This window comes from Terrapene carolina, unplaced genomic scaffold (assembly GCF_002925995.2).
Source record: "Terrapene carolina triunguis isolate 2854851 unplaced genomic scaffold, T_m_triunguis-2.0 Scaffold85, whole genome shotgun sequence".
Classification (NCBI taxonomy): Eukaryota; Metazoa; Chordata; order Testudines; family Emydidae; genus Terrapene; species Terrapene triunguis.
Window position 1 is genome coordinate 22,653,804 of NW_020664436.1, and position 23,980 is coordinate 22,677,783.

At 39.2% G+C, this 23,980-nt stretch overlaps 1 protein-coding gene across 7 annotated transcripts in view; it reads left to right on the top strand.

Moving 5' to 3' along the window:
• SIPA1L2 (signal induced proliferation associated 1 like 2) overlaps positions 1–23,980 on the top strand; it is a 186,327-nt gene that overhangs the window by 98,968 nt on the left and 63,379 nt on the right. For all 7 annotated transcript variants that reach the window (XM_029911018.1, XM_029911022.1, XM_029911020.1 and 4 more), the window contains 2 exons: positions 296–872; positions 7,591–7,865. In XM_029911018.1, the coding sequence (XP_029766878.1) occupies positions 296–872; positions 7,591–7,865 (852 nt within the window). The remainder of the gene's footprint in view (positions 1–295; positions 873–7,590; positions 7,866–23,980) is intronic.

The following is a 23,980-nucleotide window of genomic DNA, read 5'->3' on the forward strand; positions in this document are numbered from 1 at the left end:
ATCCTGGACTTTGGACTTTTATTAATTCATATAATTAAAATAGTAAATGTCTTTGTTTTATAAGACTGTCCAGTCAATTTTGTTTATACCCATTTTATTTGATCTGTAGATGTGTGCAAATATACGGTAATAGGTTTCCTGTATGTTTCAGATACACAGCTTCCTAATTTCTAAAATTTCATCTGTCTCAATTTGTACATTGAAACTCACCTGTGTCAATGGGTTATATAGGTCATAGTCCTGTAATGAGGTTCTGCTGGTGCAGTTATCCATTTTATTCCTTTTTTATTTCTAGCGTTGGAGTTTCAAGATCAAAAGATGTACCCCCGTTTGGTCCACCAATCCCCAAAGGAGTAACTTTCCCAAAATCAGCAGTCTTTAGGGACTTCCTTTTAGCCAAAGTTATTAATGCTGAAAATGCAGCACACAAGTCAGAAAAATTCCGAGCCATGGCCACCAGGACGCGACAAGAATACTTGAAAGATCTGGCAGAAAATTTTGTTACTACAGCTACAGTGGATACTTCAGTGAAGTTCAGTTTTATTACTCTAGGTGCAAAGAAAAAGGAGAAAGTGAAACCAAGAAAGGATGCTCATTTATTTAGTGTTGGAGCAATTATGTGGAATGTGATAGCACGGGACTTTGGCCAGTCTGCAGACATTGAATGTCTCCTTGGAATTTCCAATGAATTTATCATGTTGATTGAAAAGGAGTCCAAAAATGTTGTGTTTAACTGCTCCTGCAGAGATGTTATTGGATGGACATCAGGATTAATGAGTATCAAAATCTTTTATGAAAGAGGAGAATGCATTCTTCTGTCTGCAATTGATAATTGTTCTGATGACATCAGAGAAGTTGTTCAAAGACTAGAGGTAAGTCACATTTTTAAATTGATCTACCAAATTTATTCATGTCTATCATTCTTTGGGAAAGAACTCAAATTTTCCTATATTTAAACTGATATTGCACTTTCCAACTTCAAAGAGCTTTACAAACATTATTCCTCAGAACACCATGTGGAATAGATCCATATTATCATCCTGCTTTTATGGGTGACTAATCTGATGCAGTTAATTAAATTGGCTTGTCCAAGGCTACATAGGGTTTTAGTTTTAAAGCCAGGATTAAAACTTTAATTTTGGTTCCCAGCCCTGTGGCCTAGTGGTCACAGTACACCCCTCAATAAAAATACCTTAATTTAATTAATAAATAAATAAATAAATAAAAATAAAGAATACACTTGAATGTGATTGCTACCTAAACAGTGAAAATCCTCTAAATAAAGCATGGAATATACTGCTTATTTTGCATGGATGAGCTGGAAGAAAATGAAGGCAGTTAGATCAGTTAACACGAACTACCAGAGCTGGTGCAATCTCAATCAAGACAGGTGGAGCTCAGGCATTCTATGAGCTCAACATCTTAAATTATTTAACTTATAGCTATTACAAATGTGTACTAATGGACTGATACAGGCTGCAGGGTATAAAACATTGAGGTATCACTGCTCTCGTTCCAGTTTGACTTTGACCTTACCCCTTAAATTAAATGAGGTTAGTGCAGGGCCGTAGCAACAAAGAACGTGGCCCCCTCCGAACGGTGGCCCCCTCCGAACATATGTCCGGGCGGGGCCCCTTACAATGTAGAAACTGGAATGCGGTATTTATTTTGCCACTTTTAGGGGCCCCCTTCCTTGCGGGGCCCCCTCCGGTCGGAGGGTACAGAGGGCGCTCGCTACGCCTCTGGGTTAGTGGCATAAGCCTTTTTTATATTGGATTGAGGCTTCTACTGGAAAACAATCACTAGACCTATTTTTTGGAGATTAGTAGAGCTGAAGTACAAGCTATGAAGTGGCCAGGATTAAACTGATGTGTAAAATAAAGGCCTGATGCTGCAAGGTGCTGAGCTACCCTAAACTTTCAAGACTGTTGAGGATGCTTAGTGCTGCACAGGGCTGAGATTAATACCTACCCTGTGTGATGGAGTCTTTCTTCCAGTACAGGTTAATATTTGTAAATATTACAAATATTACTTTTCAGTGGGTTAATATTTGTAAGTTCATATTATTGTCACTTGCATTGTATTTACCTCATTGTTAAGTTCTTCAGATATTGTCATTTTCCTTATACAAATATTTTCCTTCTGAAATTTAGAAAAAATGTTCTCTAATTATCATGTTACTGTTGTAAAATTATCACTAATTGGATAGTTATAAATTGGCTCAACGTTGTGCTGAAAATAAGGTTAATGAATGTTAGTTTCTTATCCCATCACTGCATATTGTAACACAAATTGTTTAGTGTTTTTTATTTTAATACTACTACCTAGCTCTTGCATAGTGCTTTTCCTCAGTAGGTCGCAAAGCACTTTACAAAGGAGAGTGGTATCATTATCCCCATTTTACAGATGGGGAAACTGAGGTACAGAGGGGAAATGACTAGCCCACGGTTACCCAACAGGCGAGTAGCAAAGCTGGGAATAGAACCCAGGTTTTTGTAGTCCCATTCTAGTAATCTGCACTGTCTTCATTTATTACTTCTTGAATCTTAAAACATACATGAAATAATAGCAGGTTTGGCAAACTGGAAAGATATCTACTGAGTCTCTGCAGACAGATCTTCATTATATATGAGATATAAAAACATTTAGTTTTTTTTATAGCATTAGTTGAAATGGTTATCTGTGAAAACTGTCTTTGGAGACATTAATCATTACAACAGACTTCACTCAGTTTGATTTGAATGGCCTTGTATTTCACTCAAATCTAACCATCTGTTACAGTACAACATTATTTACATTTAACTTGAGACTGCTCCTTTTTTGAGGTAATAACCATATTCTCGGCTAAATAAATCTATTGGCCTGAAGCCTCAGAGTTAGCAACTTAGGATCTGTCTACACTGCCCCACGATTCAGTGTTCAGGGGTGCGAATAGCAGTGCATACCAATGTGTTGTGCTGTAACTCCCTTGTGTGGACTCTGTGGGCTCAAACTAAACCTTTGAAGAGGATGACATTGATGCAAACTAGGAACTTTTAAAAAGTGACAGAGTCCTGTGGCACCTTATAGACTAACAGACGTATTGGAGCATAAGCTTTCGTGGGTGAATACTCACTTCATCGGATGCATCCAACTAAGTGGGTATTCACCCACAAAAGCTTATGCTCCAATACGTCTGTTAGTCTATAAGGTGCCACAGGACTCTTTGTCACTTTTTACAGATTCAGACTAACACGGCTACCCCTCTGATACTAGGAACTTTTAGTTTGCGACCACAACATAGGCACTGACTCTGTGGGCGCTCCAGGGCTCAAGCACCCATGGAAAAAAATACGGGGTGCTCAGCACCCAGGAGCCATAGTTTTGTACCTGAGGTCTGCTCACAGGGCACGCCCTTGCCCCAGAGGGAGCTTGAGTGTGGAATGTGAGTTCTGTGCTGCTAACAGCTTCCGCCCTTGGGACAGGGAGTTTGTTTATAAACAGAGGCAGGGTGATTAAGATAACAAAAGGCTTGTCATTAAATTAAATGAAGAATCATTAGATGATCCTGAAAGCATTGCCAGGCCCTCCAGTTAAAAGGTAGGAAACAAAGGGTAGGAATAAATGGTCCATTTTCAGAATGGAGAGAAGTAAATAGTGGTGTCCCCAGGTTTCTGTACTGAGACCAGAGCTGTTCAACATATTCGTAAATGATGTGGGAAAAGGGGTAAACAGTGAGGTGGCAAAATTTACAGATGATACAAAAAAAAAAAAACCAAGAGTACTCCTGGCACCTTAGAAACTAACAAATGTATTTGAGCATAAGCTTTCGTGGGCTACAGCCCACTTCATCGCATAGGCAGCCGATGAAGTGGGCTGTAGCCCATGAAAGCTTATGCTCAAATACATTTGTTAGTCTCTAAGGTGCCACAAGTACTCCTGTTCTTTTTGCGGCTACAGACTAACACGGCTGCTACTTTGAAAGATGATACAAAATTACTCAAAACAGTTAAGTCCAAAGCTGACTGCAAAATGTTACAAAGGGATCTCACAAAACTGGGTGACGGCAACAAAATGGCAGATGAAGTTCAATGTTAAATGCAACGTCCTTAAACAGTTATCAGCAAGGTACATTGAATAACCCTCAAGTAGTTCATGTTCTATTGAATTGTGCCCTTCCTCTCTTTCACCCCAGACCTCTCAAATTTGATGCTATTTGTGAAGGATTGGTCACTATGTTGAGTAACCTTTTTGTTTTTAAAAGCTCCCTTTTCTTTCTCGCCTCTTCCTCCACCCCCTTTTTTTAAACTGTAGGAATATTTCTCTTTAAAAGTTAATTTGAAAGCTGAATTTTGGAATGCTGGACTCCTTTCCCCTGAAACATTCACACAGGTGGTAAATGTTGGCTTTTAACGGAGAATGTTCTAAACACCCAGACACCCTTTACCTTTAGCTAGTTATTTGATTTATGAAAATCTCAAGAGGGGCTCATGCTGTTTAAAGGTGACCATTACACACATTAACATCTGCATATCATGAGACTCTGTCTGCATAGATCTAGTGGAGGATCAGACCCCCATACCTGATCAGAGAGCACTGCTGAAGTCAGGAGTCCATCTGTGTGGAGTTCACTGTATGATTGAGGCATAAGATGTCCATCATGTCCACCATTTTATAACTAATTTATCAGACTTCTATGAATAGAATTCATGGAGGTTAAGTCCATTAATGGCTGTTAGCCAGGATGGCTAAGGAATGGTGTCCCTAGCCTCTGTTTGTCAGAGGGTGGATGGATGGCAGGAGAGAGATCACTTGATCATTACCTGTTACGTTCACTCCCTCTGGGACACCTGGCATTGGTCACTGTCGGTAGACGGGATACTGGGCTGGATGGACCTTTGGCCATTCTTATGTTATTAGATAAAGATCCACCATCTAATAAACCCCTTCCAATCAGCTATCATTCTCCTCCCTTGCCAAAAGCCTTGGGAAATAGTAGGCTTTGCAGTGAGCCCAGAAGGCTAATAAGTTTATTATTTTTATTTGTAGTACTATAGTACCTACCAGCCCTAGTCATGGAACAGAAGTCAGCTATGCTAAGCACTGTACAGACACCAAACAACAAGGAGCTTAAAATCAAAGTATAACGTAAGACACCAGATGGTTACAGATAAATGGAGGAGTACCAGGAAATGATAGTACTGGGCAGTGGTCTCAGGCAAGTTTTTCTTGTGGGTATCATGGCAAAGGAGAGTCTTAAGAAGGGATTTGAAGCAAGATATGAAGTAGCTTTGTGGATGTTTACAGAGAGCTCCTCCCAAACATGAAGGGGCAGCATAGGAGAAAGCCCAAAGGAGCTTGTTTGACAATATCTCAAATGGGAGATGGAGGCTGGCATTACTGGCTTATGGAGAGTTGAGAAAAGTGCTGTTTTTACTGTTAGTCTGTTTTGTGGTTTTTCAGCATTCAGTATTTGATATTTCAAATATGATAAAATATTTTTAAAACTGCAAAACTGGACAATATGAAGTAGACATCTGAACACACATAAACGTGGCTTCATTCTCCAGCAAGCTTCCCTGTTTGATGCAATATAAATAGCATAGTACATGTTGGTAGTCACACTGGGACAGGAAATTTGGGCAAAAGTTTGTATTGTGGAACCCAAAGGAAAAGAGGCACATTTTACTATTCTGAATATCATCTCAGTTCTCCAGTGGGCCTCCCATGCTTGTGCCATGAGTATGTAATCAGAGCATGCTGGGATGTTACAGGGGCTGGGGGCTGGCCCTCTAAGGATAAATGGATGACATAAGAATTTTAAAAAATGTCCTACTCTAAGGTGTTGAGTTCCACTTTTAGCCTTCCTACTAGGTTGCAGAACTTACTGTTGTACTGACAGCATTGTGTAAAAACAACATGTCTAGCACCTTTAAAACTTTGTAAGAAAGTAACAGTAGTGGCTTTGAGCTAGTTACAGTGCAGGCACAAGTTATGCAAAGTTCCTCAAAGCTTTTCCAATCAGTCATTCAGTGGTTAGAGTGAGAGTAGGAGGAGCTGGAATTACTGGCTTCCTTCCCTGGCTCTGGCACATGCTTACTGTGTAACCTTGGGCAAATCATATGATCTGTGTCCCAGCTTTCCCCTCTTTCAAATAGTTATTTCTCTTATAGGAATGTTGAGACTTAATTCTTTGTCTGTAAAGCACTTGGATATCCTTGAATTAAAGCAATTAATAAAAGGTAAAATATATATACAACACTAATTTTAACTTATGACTAGAAACTAAAAGAAGGTTGGAGTTTAGAACGTTTCTAACCATCGGAAGAGTAAGGCCTGGTCCACACTAACCCCCCACTTCGAACTAAGGTATGCAAATTCAGCTACGTTAATAACGTAGCTGAATTCGAAGTACCTTAGTTCAAACTTACCGCGGGTCCAGACGCGGCAGGCAGGCTCCCCCGTCGATGCCGCATACTCCTCTCGCCAAGCTGGAGTACCGACGGTGAGCACTTACGGGATCGATCCGGGATCGATTTATTGCGTCTAGACAAGATGCGATAAATCAATCCCAGAAGATCGATTGCTTACGGCCGGACCAGGAAGTAAGTGTAGACCTGCCCTAAGGTTCTGGAACAGCCTTCCAATAGGAGAAGTTTGGGCAAACAACTCAAGTTTTAAAATGGAGCTTAATAAATTTATGAATGGGACTATGACTAGGTTGCTTGTGATTGCAGGGGACAGGACTTGATGACCCAGGAGGTTCCTTCCAGTCCTGTACCCTGTGTTATGACCTAAGCCAGAATTTGACCTTCAATCTCCAAAAATTAGTGCACTAATGTATTGCACAAACTACTGAATTGTCCCTGGATTGCTTTACCGTTTGTGAAACTGTTCAATTTTATGTAGTATGGACAAAGAAATCCCTGTAGTAAAAGCTAAAATTTCAGTTTACTTGATTATTCCATATAATGCCAGAATAACTTCCAATTAAGTATGAAAGATATCAGTTCTCTTCTCTCAGTTCCCAATGAAATAATCAGTCTTCTCCCATTTGTAGCAAAGCCTACATCTGGAGATGGCAATGGCATGGATGTCATAGATCAGAATCTGATTGCTGGAGCAAAAGAAATACATTATCTTATTTTGTTACTTACTGTTGGGGGATGAGAATCTGTTGGAACGGAAAATTTTCACTTGATTTGACTCATCTTAAATTTCAAGGTTATTTTCCTGAAGAAAAAAACCCACTACACACCTGCAGTCAATCGGCTAACAAAGAATGAAGTAATTGACAGGTTTGCATTTTGCTTGCCTTGTGTTTTGAAACTAAGACAGCTGCTAAGTATTCAGTAAGATTTGACACAGGACAGCTGGTTGTTCCAGGGAAGTCAAATTTTAGGACTCTGAAGATCTTCATGTATTTTGCTCTATGCAGAGACCTGTAGTCAACCATAAATGACAAAATGATTTTTAGTCACCCATTAGTATGTTAAGAGTATTGCACATGAAACCAAATATAGCTTTATCGTGTCAGAAAATAGATCCTTTCATGTTTCCAAAGAAATCAGCCTATAAAGACAGTAGCATAACAATCTGATACTCCTTTAGATAGTCACCAGAGGATGTGAAACAACGGAAATGACCCTACGGAGGAATGGGTTGGGCCAGCTTGGATTCCACGTTAACTTCGAAGGAATAGTAGCAGATGTGGAGCCATTTGGTTTTGCATGGAAGGCAGGCCTAAGGCAAGGGAGCCGTCTAGTTGAGATCTGTAAAGTGGCTGTGGCAACCTTGACTCATGAACAAATGATTGACCTTTTACGCACGTCGGTGACAGTAAAGGTGGTGATTATTCAGCCACATGAGGATGGATCACCTAGAAGGTAACAAGCAACAGTCCTTATTGTGACATTTCCAACTGTCTTTTCTTTGCTGGTGCTTATTATTTGGCTTTTTAACAAGTGCTGTCTTTGGTAAAGGCCCTTAGGAAATGGATATTGTCTCTCATATTTTGGTAATAATGGGATTGTGGTTGTTAAAGCAATTCAGGAAAAAAGAGCCATTACCTTGTAATAAAAGATAAAATGTGATCCTGTAAGCAATTTAATGGGAAATTGACTTTATAAGGCTTGAGAGAATAAGAAGTAAACTAAAGTGCAGCATGACTGAACTATTTAAAAAATTGGTTGTGACTTCTCTTCCACAGGAGACAGTTTTATTATATATTAATATTAGTTTTGCAAATTGGGAATCCTTGCCTGAACAATAAACTCTTATTTCCTTTGAGGTTTCTTTGACTTCTAACTATTGAGATAAGGGACTTTTATTTTAACCTGTGATTAACAAACAGAGAAACATTGGATGTGAGAAATATATGGGATCATGCCACAGCTTCTTTCCCATTTTCTGTAAATATCTGCTCTAAGTTGTTCACGTTAACTGTTGAATCATATCAGTCAAATCATTAGCTAAAACTAAAATCTTGCTGTAACATGAAATAAATGGGTCATGCTTGGGAAAAAAGCATAAGAAAAGATGACTGTATCATTCTTTCTGTGGGTGGGGTGCAATGCCTGCCAGTGCCTCTTTGATTAGGGTGCTGTTCGTGGCCAGAAGATCTTTGCCTTGTTGCCACCATTTGAATAAAAGTACATCAGCTGACAACTTAGATTCAAAACTTCACAGAAATCCAATCTTATCTCACTCATTCTTTACCTATGCACCATGAGTTTGGTTAATGAGTCTGAATTAGAAGTGTGCTTCAGTAAATTGAATTACTTGCTTGTCTCCTTAAATCTTCTGTTGATATTCTTTTAATTTAACAAAGGAAAAAAAATAGGCATGCTGCTCTTGGCATGAAAATCAGCCATAAAATTTTACATTATGTACAACAGTGTAGAGTTACTGGCAAGCTATGCACGAATGCTGGTGTGTTTGTTCTTCAAGCAGTCACTGGATGGATGAATGACACAAAAAGTTCTCTTCCCTGCCATAACCTGCACCTCCAAGTTTTGGGTTCCTTTTGGGGGAAGGAGGGGGAGAGAGAGACACACACACACACCTCTGTTCTCACTACTTGCATATAATTTGCAATTAAGTCTCTCTCTGCTTAGCTCAGCTTTTCTCTCCATCTGCTTCTGAATATGAATTTTCACTGTCTTGTGTAGTGCACATTCCCAAGCTGATTACAAAGTATAAGCCTAATGAGCTGATCCATTATATTTAAGATAAAATGTATATTTTATAGTGCTTGGTAGAATTATGTATTGTTTATGAGCAGTTTTTACATATCATGTGATACATTTTTTCAGTTAAAATTATGAAGTCAAAATTCAGTATAATACACTAAGAGATGCATTGCACCTGCTCTATCTGTAAGTTAGAGTTCTAGCTGTGTGCCACTGAACTGGAAAGAAAACTTCAAAGCATCTCTTGGGGAACCAAAATATAGATTCTTCACATCTTTCGGAACTGGGTAACTATACACTACTTAAAAATAAATTGAAGATTACTTTTAAATTTACAGTCTAGCTGTAAAATGTGTAAAGCACCAGTGCTTTATTAAAATAAAAAGCCATGTAATCAAAAATAAAGTTACAAAAGAAATAGGAATCTTCATTCCTGCCTTTTCTGTTCATTGGGCCCAGTTCTGATCCCACTGAAGTGAAAGTCCCAAGATTTTCAAAAGTGTGACTAGTGATTTTGGGAGCAATTTGAGATGTTCAGAAATTGCTGAGAACCCACCCACCCTTTCCCGAAATTGATAATTGAAAGAGAACAGACAGACAAGAGGTGGGGGAAAGGAACACAAAGGTTGCAGGAGCATTAACAGTGTTGAGCAACTCTTCCTGCACCCAGCAGTTTAGATGCCTTCCCGATTTGCTATATGATACATTTAAATGCAACAATTCAAGGGCACTCAGTTTATTATCTCCCTTAAGTGTTGTCTAATACCGTGTGATCTTAAGGATCTGGCTGCAGACCAAGGGCGTTTACATGCACATGTTTTGGATGATATCCAGGAATCCTCCCTTTGGTGGAAACCTGGAGACAACCTCCAGGGGCAAATCCCTAGTGAAATGCTCCCTGTGCTAGAGTTCCAAGGTAGGCTACTCCTTGCAGCAGGGAGCATAGATGAAGGTTTATTGTAAGTGTTTTTAGAAATAATATACAATCAGTTTGCTATGACCCTCACACATCTTGCTCTTTCTCCTCCCTCCCCGCTCGACGGGCAAGGAATGAGATTCTTTCGTTTTGTCTACCCCTAGTCACTTAGGCCATGTCTCCTCCTCGTTCTCCTCCAGGCTCCTTGAAAAAAAGTAGCACAAGGAAACTGTCACTATTCAGGGCAGTTGTTTAAAAAAAACTTTCTCCAGTTTTTCCTAATTTCTCTTAGAATAAGCAGAAATGAGAAGGATGCTTTCCCCAAGGATATTTCTCAAGGACCATGAGTGTACTAGCTTCAGGGATACAATATGGGCCTCCATCCTCATTTCCTTTTGTTTATTGTGGAATACCCACTGCATCAGGCACAACAGTAGCTTCTGGTGGTAAATCAAAGAATTTCTATGGGCCAGTATGGTCTCAGGCATACATGCAGCCCAAGGCAAAGCCTCTTCTGAGAATTAATGCTTTTTGGGAGACTGTGGATGTGAAAAAGTCCTTAGACAGGCCAATGAATGAGCATTTTAAATTAGAGAAATGCAGCATGCTTGCTTAACCTCCCTTTTGGTTGACCCCACTGAAGTATGTCTGCATTTGAATTGGAAGGTGTGATTCCCAGCTCATGTAGACATACCCACGCTAGCTCTTCTCGAGCTAGCATGCTAAAAATAGCAGTATGGCTGGGGTAGCATGGGCAGCAGGTTGTACTAGCCACCAGAGTACATACATACCCAGGGGGCCTGCGTATGTTACTTGAGCAGCTAGCCTGAGCTGTTGCCAGTGTTACCCCAGCCACACTGCTATTTTTAGATGCTGGCTCTAGCAGAGCTAGAGTGGGTATGTCTGCGCAAGCTGGGAATCGCACCTCCCAGCTCAAATGAAGATGTAGCCCATGAAAACATGGTCATCCATTCCATTAGAAGCCAATGTCTCTTCCAAAGATACCTGCACTCAGATGATTGAGGAGACTGTAGGAATTTTGAACTATCTGCAACCCTGTTGAGCCCTAACGCTTAGGCTGCGTATATTTGGAGGGCATGCATGGAACTGGGGGGGAGGGGGATCTCAGATAATGTAAAGCAATTCCAGCTCCCCTAAGAGTCATCATGAAGCAACTGAGTATTTTTGGTCAGCAATCACGCCTCTTAATAAATGACACTCTGCTAGGTTTCCTGGATGTTCTTTACAAGTGTTTTGGCAATGATCGTGTGGTACTGTTTAGCTTAGACATTGCGCAGAAGATTTTTCAGGCAGTGAAATAATAGATTATCTTCTTTAAGGAGTTTTTAATTATTTGGAAATTGCCTGGACACTTTTTCACAAACCATGTGATTAGAGCTATTTGGAATGTCCCAACTAGTCCTGAGTTCCAGGGCGGGTGGGTATTTAAAGCTATTAATAGTTTCCAAAAACTTAGTAGGCACAAGACTGGAAGTAAAGTGGCTGAACCAGTTTGTAGGGTGTCAGAAGTTCAGGATGGAAACCATGTATTAATCTCTTCTAAGACTATCCCCTGAAGACTCTCTGGAATTAATCTGCAAGAAAGATGCATATCTACAAATCCTGATTCCTGCATTTCAGGTGGTTCAGCCCTACTTCTAGTACTTGATCCTTTCAATGCTTTTGATTACTGCCCAAGGATCTTCCTGTAAACCCTGATGTAGTAGTGGCAGTAATTCTCCTGGGGGCAGGGGGGATTATTTGTGTGACGGGTTGGATCCCCCCCACCTCACCCTGATCCGGGATGCCACCTGACGTACTGCAGTTTCACTGAGCCTCCTGCTCCACTAGCCTGGGCTCCATCTCCCTGTTTTGCTGAATCGGGCTCTCCGGCCTCTGGCAGCACACACACACAGGTAGAGATGAACCAGCTGTAGAATCACACACAGTCTGCAAGCAGCTCTCTCTGGGAAGATTCAGCTAGGAAATTGCCCAGGACTCAAGTACACACACCCTTTGGGTAGTAAACCCAAAATAATATTGTCTTGTGCTGTATAGAAAAGTCTTCACAGCGCAAGCTCATAAAAATTTGCCCTCTCCCTCAATGTGGAGAGAGAGATGCACAGCTTCTTGCCCCTCCAAGATATGAATTGCACAAACTGGGTTATGTTATAAACAAGAAATAAGTTTATTAACTGTAAAAAGGCAGATTGTAACTGATTATAAGGGATAGCAAACAGAACAAAGCACATTACTAAGCAAATAAAACAAAACATGCATACTAAGCTTAAGATCTTGAAGAGACTGGTTTCAAGAAGTAATTTCTCACCCTAAATGTTCCTTTTGGGCCGGTTGCAGAAATTCTTGAAGTTAGCTACCTTTCTTGTAGCTTAAATTCTCAGGTATTTTATTCACAGACCAGATCCCTTTTCCAGCCTGGGTTCAGTACTCCTCCCCCTTTCCCTTTGTCCTTGTTCCTTAGGTGTTTCCAGCAGTCACGCTGGCTGGGGAGTCAGTGAAGAGTGAACCTAGATCAGCTTATTCCTCAGCCTTAAATAAGATTTACATAAGGTGGGAATCTTTTGTTTTCCAGTCTTGACCTCCTCCTTTTAGTGGAAAAGTACTAGAAGTCCAAGATGGTGTTTAGTACCAAGTAACATGACCTAGTAGTGTCACCACAAGGTCCCTCCCAGGAAGGAGAGGGATGAGTATCTTCAAAGTCTTATTGTTTCTTCAAGGCTGATGGCCTGTTGTCTGGTGGGTGTTTCCCACGTACACTCCCAGTTGTAATTGTTACATAGTCAATATTCCTAATTTTAGATACAGAAATGATTCATGCAGACAAATTGGATAATCACATTCAGTAAATCATAACCTTTCCAATGATACCTTACAAGACCCATCTTTCATAAAATATATCTGTTATACTTATGATATGGATATGGCAATTTCCATAAAGAATATGCGGCGTAACGTCACAACTTGTCTTACCTTGTATAGAGTTTTGGCTCATCGGAACCTGGTCATCCTGTTTCAGCAGTCTGCTTTTGTGGGAGCAGGAACTAGTCAGATTCAACAAGCGTTTCCATCCCTGGAAAGAATCATTCAGGAGATTGAGATGCTCACTCCTGGAACTGATTGTGATTTGGTTTTAGCTACACCTGAGGAGCCACTAGCAGATTTTTTTGAATTTAGGAGTGTAGTTATTTGAACTAGAGGAGAAATAAGATCCACCAAAAGATGAAGAGATAGCATCTAACAAAATATGCCCCAGGTGGTTCCAATTCATGTGTAGTTGACAACAGATTCCAGTATCTTGGCTTGGGCAGCCTGTATAAACCATAAGATGGCACCAGGTGTTTGTGTGGAGTTGTCTCTGATGTATGCCATTGAGCACAAGAGAGGTACGCCCTCTGCACCATGGGAGATAATCCTTTTATTGTCAAGTCTTTGTCAGAACCAGCATTGTGGCAGCAGTAGCTTACATAAATCAGCAAGGGGCACTCAAAAAACATTTCCTGTCGAGAGGAGTTTCTTTCCATTGTGGGGCATAATCAAACCTTTGCTTCATTCAGGTTTTGCATGTCTAGAGGGAGGATGGTGGAGAAGCAGAGAGAGGTTTCATACATATTTTTGCATTATTTCATTTAACCTACTATTGTGTCATGAGATTTTGCTCACTGGAGAGAATTTATTTTCCAACTCATATTTAATAATAATCATATTCATAAAAAAAAAACCTACCAGAAGGAAAAAAACATTTTCTTCCAATGCATGATACTTTATTTCATGAAGTTTCTATGTATATATGGGGGTGATCCTGGAGAACTGTAGTCAGCACTTTAAAAAAATCAAATTCTAATAATAATTGTACGGCAGAAGACATGCGTTTACCTTTGACTTGTGACTGGCCTATTTTTATCTTCTTGTATTTTAATCTCATTTCTTATGAAAGCACTGTAGTTTAAATGACATTTTATGAACGTGTAATTAAATACAAAGAAAATCAGAGGTTTTGAATTCTACCATTAGATGTATCTTAAATTTATCTCAGATTAGCTATCAATAAGACATTGATATTCATTAACTGCTCCATTTCTACTAGAATCAAAGTACAAATAGAAATTTGGCTCTGAATGAGAACATACATCTAATCTTAGCTAAGAAAACTGCATTTGTTTCATAGAACAACCACCTAACACTTTATTAAAGTCCCTTTTCCAGTTACTGAGAGAATCAACTGATTCTTCCCTGGCTTGAAAGGGAAGCAGTTTTCACTTAAAGCTGTTGACTGCTGAGTTTTAGGAATAAAGAGCGGTAAGGACTTCCTCTTTGGGGAGGAGGGGTGCTTATTAGCACTGGCCTCTTGCTGGGATCAGGTTCTGGAGTGAGTTTACTCGCATTGGATATGACTGCCGTGTAGTGGTTTGGGAATTACACTCTTCAAATGAAAATGAGAGTTTAAAGTGTAGAAGGGTGTTTCCAAAGCAGTCCAGTCCCAGACCTTAACTGTTTTAGTTTGATTTTAAATAGGGATGATAGTTTACCTGCGCTGTAGCCTTCAGTCCCCCACCGTTATAAGTTTTTTATTACATCTTGTAAGTATGAACACATCTAGAATATTAACACTGAATCATTAACTATGAGTTTTTATTTTTAATATAAGATCATTTGCAACATAATTCTTTCCAGCACAAAGAGAGATGCCTTGGAATCTTGCTCACGTTTAAAGATGGTGGTTGTATGGGTGAGGAGAGGGGAATTATTCAATGCAATATATCAGACTCAAACTGTCAACACATTCACATAATAGATGTTTTCCATCACTTTCTTATTCATTCCTGCCAGTAGATCATTGCATGTTGACTCCCTGCACTTCTGCTCCACTTGAGAGCAGAAGTCTGCCTGCAAAATCAATCACAGGATCAGAGCCTGTTTGCTAATTAGCAAAAATAATAAACTTGTTTTAGACTTTGAAATTGACAGTACACTTACCACCTTGTTTTCTTCAGCAATTAAGTCATAATGCGCAAATTGGGATATCACAAATATTTGCGTGGCAACACACTGATATTCATCCACAGAGGAGAAACTGCTTTTTAAAAGATAAATACCTTCTGTTCCAGTAGAGTGTAAGAACATGCTAGAAAATGCATTGGTTTTTGTATAAATGTTCATATTTCAAGTTTGCTTCAGTAGGACTCTATCGTTAAGAAGATTTTGTGCCTTGCTGCTCTGTTATTGTCAGTGTGCCCAGTGTTGTCATAGCAATGCTTAGAACTATGCACACTTTGTCACAATAAAATAATGAACTGAATTTTAACTTGCATTCCTTGACATTATCACAATAGTGCTCAGAGATGATACCATATGCTTTGATCAGCCAAGCCAAATCAATGAGTTCTTCCTTCTAGTTCTAAGTCCCTTTTAAACTGTGAGCTTCCATAACTACTATGGAATGGTGACTTAAAATCTGAGAACAAACAAATTCAAAACTAACAGCATTCAGATGGACCAGGAATAGAAACATAAGAGCAGCCACTGTGCCAGGATGGTTTCAGCAGCAGTAGTTTCAAGTGACTGGTCTGTGAGCAAGTTAACAGCTTGGAGTGACTTTGGGGATTTATAGCTGCTGCTCCTATACTCAGCTGCTGCCACTTTTGAAATATTTGTTGTTTTAGAGTTTTGTGGCTATTCCTGAACTTTCTTGGAGTTATCATCAAACCCTGCTGAGATTTACTCTTTTTCCTTTAAGAATTTTTCTAAAGCTGTCTGCCAGTTAAATTAAGAATTGTGTAATGATTTTCTTTTTTTTTTTTTTTTTTTAGTCCTAATGTCAGTCTGTGAATTCCTGGGGTTTAAGATCAGGGAGAATTATTTCTTTAAGATCAATCCTTTAGGCTATTAACAATTTGTAATCTCATACTGATGGCCATTGTGCATGACTGACTGCACTGAAGGCTAAAGCAGAAAAATGTGCAACTCTCTGAAACCTTAACTGATAGTTTTGTTTATACAAATTGAGCTTGAAAGTACCAAGGCTTTAAATGGCGTTTTAATTGTGGCCAATGCTACAAGACTGAAATGCTTGAAAATATCTGAGACTTGTAATTTGAGAGTACTAGATTTTTCAGAGGCAACAGAAGGAACTAACCTTAAGGAAATGTAAGAAAATTATTGCCATACTAGTTCAGACCAGTGGTCCCTCTACCCAAATATCCTGTCTTCTGGCAGTGGCTGATGCTAGATGCTTCAGAGGGAATGAACACAAAGGTTTAGGAACACCCAGAGCATGAGGTTGCGTCCCTGACCATCTTGGCTAATAGCCATTGATAGACCTATCCTCCATGAACTTTAGCTTATTCTTTTTTTAACCCAGTTATACTTTTGGCCTTCACAACATGCCCTCCAACGTGTTCCACAGGCTGGCTGTGCACTGTGTGAAAAAGTACTTCCTTACGTTTGTTTTTAACCTGCTGTCTATTAATTTCATTGGGTGAGCCCTGGTTCTTGTGCTATGTGAAAAAGTAAATAACACTTCTTTATTCACTTTCTCCACACCATTCATAACTGCTATTTGCAAAAGTTAAAGCTGCCTTATCTTGAAGCCCCCCCCCCTTTTTTTTGGGTGTGTGTGGAGATATTTCTGCATTGAAATGAGTATGCAAGAGTATCATGGAGAATACAGATATATCAAACAGGAATTTGATTTTACAAAGTTATGTATTAGTGAACGAAACAGCTTATACTATTGTACCTAACTCAGCTTTCTGCATTTTTTTCCCAAAAGTTTTCTGTCTTTGTAAACCAGAGGAAGAAATATATAAGTTGCTAATTTGGACTTGTTTTTCTTTCTCTTGTAACTATCATGTAATTAACAAACTTCTTGGTATGTCTAAATTCTGGAAGGGAAAATTATGTAATTTGAGTGAGAACTTAATAGTTTTTGTTCTGTATCTTGCAGCCTGGAATTTTGCTCAATTTGAAGTGTCCATTGTTACATTTTGAAAGTGTTATGTGCATGTTATCTTGTAATACCAGTATTTTACTTGTTTTAACAACCATACTTAAAAGAAATAACACAAATTACTTCCCTTGTAAATAAGCCTTTATTTCAAAGGATCTGTTTTTTTCCAGTAGATAAATACAATATGCTTACAGGGTGAAATGATTACTAAAAGCAAATGACCCGTACTGAAACTTCTTGCAGCTGCAAATAGTGTGTGAATTGCTGAAGGTACGGTGTATATAGTAATGCATTAGAGACCTACTTTGTTTAATGACCCACATCCTTAGCAGTCATTTAATTGCTTCTGCAGTTGATTCTTGTTAAATGAAACACCCTTGTTTCATCCTTTTTATTGAAGCAATAATAATGGTGAAGATCGAGAAATTGTGTGTGGGGGGGGGGTGGGTTTATTCCATTATATTACTACCCATATAATGAAGCCTATAAATGACAGTGTCTTACTCTGTATTCAAAATCAGTTTGTGTTCAACTTAAGTATCTTGGTTTAGTATGGTTAATAGACATTTTATGGGGGGGCAGAAAAGAAAGAAGTCTGATAATGTGCTTTTTGTTTCTTTGTATTCTGTAAGTCTGTTACTAAATGGTTGATTGTCCCGTTATCATGCAGGAGCGTTTATATCTGTAGTTTCTAGTAATGCAAATAGTTATTCCTGCTTGCATCAGTGGAAGAAATCTTGTATGATAAATTTTCAAAGTGCTTCATGGGAATTTAGTGGAGAGAATCTACATTATATAAAGATAGGTGAACTTCTGGTTTTTGCTTAGTCCCTGGCTTGTTTATTTCTTGGTAGCTTTTTATAGCAGTTTGAAATTATCTGTTTTGGTGATGAAAGTATCCAGGATTAGGAGAAAAATGTTTTACTTTGGACTTCTTTTATTTTGCGCAACCAAGTAGCAATCAGCTCAGAATTCACTTTGCACAAAATGTTTCTTTCTGCTCTACATCTGAAAGTTTATTAGCAGCTATAATGATTTTTCTATATTCTTTAAATGGTTTACAAAAATCCTTTAGAAAAGATTGCTTCTATTGATTTGTTTTCTCTTGAAAATTAATACTCTGAGCCATTACTTTGGCTAGAAGTGTAGATTTTGAATGTAACTCCATGCACCATCATTGAAAATCCTTAAAAGAACCTTTGTGTGTTAAATTTGATGTGTGCTTTCTTTCCAAAAGAAGCCTACTTTCATATTGACTTTGACATTGTCCTAAGCCTCACCTGTCGATCCTATAGAGTCATAGACTTTAAGGTCAGAAGGGACCATTATGATAGTCTAGTCTGACCTCCTGCACAATGCAGGCCACAGAATCTCATCTACTCACTCCTGTAATAAACCCCTAACCTATGTCTGAGCTATTGAAGTCTTCAAATCATGGTTTAAAGACTTCAAGGTGTAGAGAATCCTCTAGCAAGTGACCCATGCTCCACGCTGCAGAGGAAGGCGGAAAAACCCCCAGGGCCTCTGACAATCTGCCCTGGAGGAAAATTCCTTCCCCACCCCAAATATGGCGATCAGCTAAACCCTGAGCATGTGGACAAGACTCACTAGTCAGACACCCAGGAAAGAATTCTCTGTAGTAAATCAGATCCCACCCCATCTAACATCCCATCACAGGCCATTGGGCATATTTACTGCTAATAGTCAAAGATCAATTAATTGCCAAAATTAGGCTATCCCATCATACCATCCCCTCCATAAACTTATCAAGCTTAGTCTTGAAGCCAGATATGTCTTTTGCCCCCACTGCTCCCCTTGGAAGGCTATTCCAGAACTTCGCTCCTCTGATGGTTAGAAACCTTCGTCTAATTTCAAGTCTAAACTTCCTGATGGCCAGTTTATATCCATTTGTTCTACTGTCCACATTGGTACTGAGTTTAAATAGTTCCTCTCCCTCCCTGGTGTTTACCCCTCTGATATATTTATAGAGAGCAATCATATCTCCCCTCAGCCTTCTTTTGGTTAGGCTAAACAAGCCAAGCTCTTTGAGTCTCCTTTCCTAAGATAGGTTTTCAATTCCTTGGATCATCCTAGTAGCCCTTCTCTGTACCTGTTACAGTTCGAATTCATCCTTCTTAAACATGGGAGACCAGAACTACACACAGTATTACAGATGAGGTCTCACCAGTGCCTTGTATAACGGTACTAACACCTCCTTATCTCTACTGGAAATACCTCGCCTGATGCATCCCAAGACCGCGCTAGCTTTTTTCACAGCCATATCACATTGGCGGATCATAGTCATCCTGTGATCAACCAATACACCGAGGTCCTTCTCCTCCTCTGTTACTTCCAACTGATGAGTCCCCAGCTTATAACAAAAATTCTTGTTGTTAATCCCTAAATGCATGACCTTGCACTTTTCACTATTAAATTTCATCCCATTACTATCACTCCAGTTTACAAGGTCATCCAGATCTTCCTGTATGATATCCCGGTCCTTCTCTGTATTGGCAAACCTCCTAGCTTTGTCATCCACAAACTTTATTAGCGCACTTCCACTTTTTGTGCCAAGGTCAGTAAAAAAAAAGATTAAATAAGATTGGTCCCAAAACCGATCACTGAGGAAATCCACCAGTAACCTTTCTCCAGCCAGACAGTTCACCTTTCAGTACGACCCATTGTATTCTCCCCTTTAACCAGTTCATTATCCACCTTTAAGTTTTCATATTGATCCCCATCTTTTCCAATTTAACTAATAATTCCCCATGTGGGACCGTATCTCATGCCTTACTGAAATTGAGGTAAATTAGATCCACTGCATTTCCTTTGTCTAAAAAATCTGTTACTGTCTCAAAGAAGGAGATCAGGTTGGTTTGGCACAAACTACCTTTTGTAAAACCATGTTATATTTTGTCCCAATTACCATTCATCTCAATGTCCTTAACTACTTTCTCCTTCAAAATTTTTTCCAAGACCTTGCATACTACAGATGTCGAACTAACAGGCCTGTAGTTACTCGGATCACTTTTTTTTCCCTTTCTTAAAAATAGGAACTATGTTAGCAATTCTCCAGTCATATGGCACAACCCCTGAGTTTACAGATTCATTAAAAATTCTTGCTAATGGGCTTGCAATTTCATGTGCCAGTTCCTTTAATAGTCTTGGGTGAAGATTATCGGCCCCTCCCCCCCCCGATTTAGTCCCATTAAGCTGTTCGAGTTTGGCTTCTATCTTGGATGTGGTAATATCTACCTCCATATCCTCATTCCCATTTGTCATCCTACCATTATCCCTAAGCTCCTGATTAGCTTCATTAAAGACTGAGGCAAAGTATTTGTTTAGATATTGGGCCATGCCTAGATTATCCTTAACCTCCACTCCATCCTCAGTGTTTAGTGGTCCCACTTCTTCTTTCTTTGTTTTCTTCTTATTTATATGACTATAGAACCTTTTACCATTGGTTTTAATTTCCTTTGCAAGGTCCAACTCTACATGGCTTTTGGCCTTTCTCACTTTATCCCTACATGTTCTGACCTCAATAAGGTAGCTTTCCTTGCTGATCCCTCCCATCTTCCACTCCTTGTAGGCTTTCTGCTTTTTCTAATCACCTCTCTGAGATGCTTGCTCATCCAGCTTGGTCTACATCTCCTGCCTATGAATTTTTTCCCCTTTCTTGGGATGCAGGCTTCTGATAGTTTCTGCAACTTTGACTTGAAGTAATTCCAGGCCTCCTCCACCTTTAGAGCCACAAGTTCTTCAGTCCAATCCACTTCCCTAACTAATTTCCTTAATTTTTTCAAGTTAGCCCTTTTGAAATAAAAAACCCTAGTCACAGATCTATTTCTGTTTATCCTTCCATTTAGTTTGAACTGAATTAGCTCATGATCACTCAAACCAAGGTTGTTCCCTAAAACCATTTCTTCTATGAGGTCTTCACTACTCACCAAAACCAAATCTAAAATGGCATCCCCTCTTGTTGGTTCAACAACTACTTGGTGAAGGAATCCATCAGCTATCGCATCCAGGAAAATCTGAGCCCCATTGTTATTACTAGCACTTGTCCTCCAGTCTATATCTGGGAAGTTAGTCTCCCATGATTACTAAATACTAATTATATCTTAAACAAAATCTCAAGATAATTCTGACTTCGGGGGGGCTTTTTTGGTCTGAATCCTTGTCTGAATACACTTATTTTAACCCAATGGATTTTATGATATGTATCTTTTTATATAACAGAAGCTTGCTGTTTTCATGGATTTTTTTATAGCTAATGTTATATTAAATTCTGTCACAGACTTCCTAGGTATAAAGTAATTTGACAAGATATGTTCTGTATACTGTATGTTTATGAAGCATCCTTTGAATCATCATCTTCCACTTCAAGACACTTATGTTTTGTACTTTCTCACACCATTATTATGGTCTTTAAATATTCCCTAGTGCTTTCCTCTTTCTTCTGCTGTTTCTGTAGCTCCATCCATCAGTAGTGAAGAAACAGAAGACTGTTTTCTGTTGACCAACCCAATGCGCACACATCTTTCCTCTCCACTTAAATTCCACACTTTATTCAAGCTTGAGAGAATTTCTTACCCTTCCAAATTAGGGCCCAAGTTGATTTGTCATTTGGCTCTATGTAAGCAGAAAATAGATGAAGTTCTGCAAGGAAAATTTCAAAGTGCAGGGCCAGAAGTACATCCTATTGAAGATACGATCCATTTCTCAGTGAGTGACAAATCAGCAGATCAATCTATCTAAGATGACTATCACCTTGGCATGTAAGCACCAATATCTGCGTATGTTCACACAGTTTTCCGTGACTTTGGAATTTGAGTCACTCTCAGGGCATAACCTCAAGGAAAATGGGCACACTGTGTTCACTGACCCTCTGTGTGCGTATTGTCCCACATAAAGGAGGAACCACTGCAGGCCTACCGTGCTGCAAGCTGGAATACGGGAAGCTACTACAGAATGTGTTATGGCTGCCTGTCTCTCTTTCCCCAACTAGCCTGTTGGTTGAAACAGGAGGCTGTGCTAAGAGCCTTGCTGGGTCTGTTTGGGGCACTGTGGGAGAGTGTGATAGACAAGGTCTTTAACTCTGAAGAAAGTGATATGATATTCCAAAGGAATCTCTCTATCACACAAAAGATGTAGCTGCCCCCAGTACCAGATAAGTGGAGAGGAGGAGAAGGAATCTGTGGATGTGCCTGCCTGCTCCAGTGTTCCCTCATCTTCTCCTTCCCCCCACTAATCTCACTCAGATTCTAGGAATCCACCATTTCTGACCCTGAAAGATATTTTTAGTTCATATCAATTAGAATTTGGCTTTGTTGTTGTGGAGTCAGAGTGAAACCAAGGTTAGCAAACTTGTTACCCAAAAGAAGGATTATTCATCAGTTGAACATGGCACGCTTGGGAAGTAAAATAACCACTTTTCGGGCAGTAACCCTGTTGTTTGTCAAAACTCCAAACCTTATATTTTTACATTAAAATGAATGCTTAGGACTCAGAAAGCTAATGTGGTTGCTTTTCTTTGTTTGATATTTTCTAATCATTGCATTCTTAATGCCTTGTAGCAGGCTTTTTTTCCAAAATGTATTGCTCCCAGAAATTCAGGGTTATTCTCAGGAGACAGCAAGAAAATTTGTGTTTCTTTGCTCTGTCAATGGTATGGAACTTAGTTATGTTTCCATTTAACCCTAAAGTTGAATGTGTCCTCATTTTTCTTCCAGTTTCTATCCAGCACAGTAATTACAAGCTGCATAAGCACGGATGTACATTTATTACTGAGCAGAGAAAATAGCTAAAAACTTGTATGTAATTGATATATCAACCTTATCTAAATTTTTTAAGCATTTCCTTTTGGTAAGTCTGATGATGATCTCAAATTATGCTCTCCACTAGAAGTCTTGTACAAATCAGTTTAATTGATCTGATATGTCAGCAGAAGTAAAATGTAATTAATAATGATGTTTTAATTTCATGTTCATATGAGAGCAGATTTTTGTAGCTGACTTTGCATTTCAGACTTGATTGATATTGAATTATTTGTGAAAAAGGCTTCAACCACTAGTTCTATATGAATGATTCCTAAATCTCTCTGACCTGTCTTCCTCCTCCAAATCTTGCATCTCCACATGTTTTTGACATCACTTGCATGTTCCACCATCATTTTAAACTTCCAGCACTAGATATCTTCTCTTTCTTCCTGATATCACTCCCTGACTTTGCTCCTCCCTCTCGTTATTGTTAACTTCATTATATCATTCCCTTTTCCTAGGTTTACAGCTGTGGTATGACTTTTTTCCTTTCCCTCTCTCTCTCTCCTCCTAAGGATTTTTCCTTCCTTCTGATCCTTTGCCTTCCCCATAAATGTTGTATCATGTCATCTTTTGTGTGTGGTTGTCTTTTTGTATTCTTTGGGACTTGGAAATGTGTCTTGTTCTGGTTCTGTGGTCCTGTTCTCATTAGCGTAAACTGCAGGTTTGATACTGCTTCACTGATGACACAAGTATGCCAATCAGGTTGTAGTTTTGTTTTGTTTTTTTATGTCCTGGTCATCCGCTTTATCCAGTGCATGTACTCCTTCCCCGTTCTTCATGTCTCTCACATACAGCATTGCATCTCCAATGGCATTTAAGAAACTTCCAACTTGCTTGTGGGCTCAGCAGCCCAAAGCTTTCCTTTTAAACTAAAAATGAAGATCTTGGTAAGAGCACATTGTCAACTTCAGCTCTTCACATCTCACATCATGAGTGCTTACCACTTGTACTGATAGAACTGGTAGGGCTGGTGGCAGCTTCATCATCAGAAGTCACTAGCAACATCATGCATTTATGATGCTATACATTATTTTAACTAATATTTTCATCAGTTTGTTGACTTGTGACAGTATGCGGTTAATGTTAGTAGGTTTCTGGAGGGCTG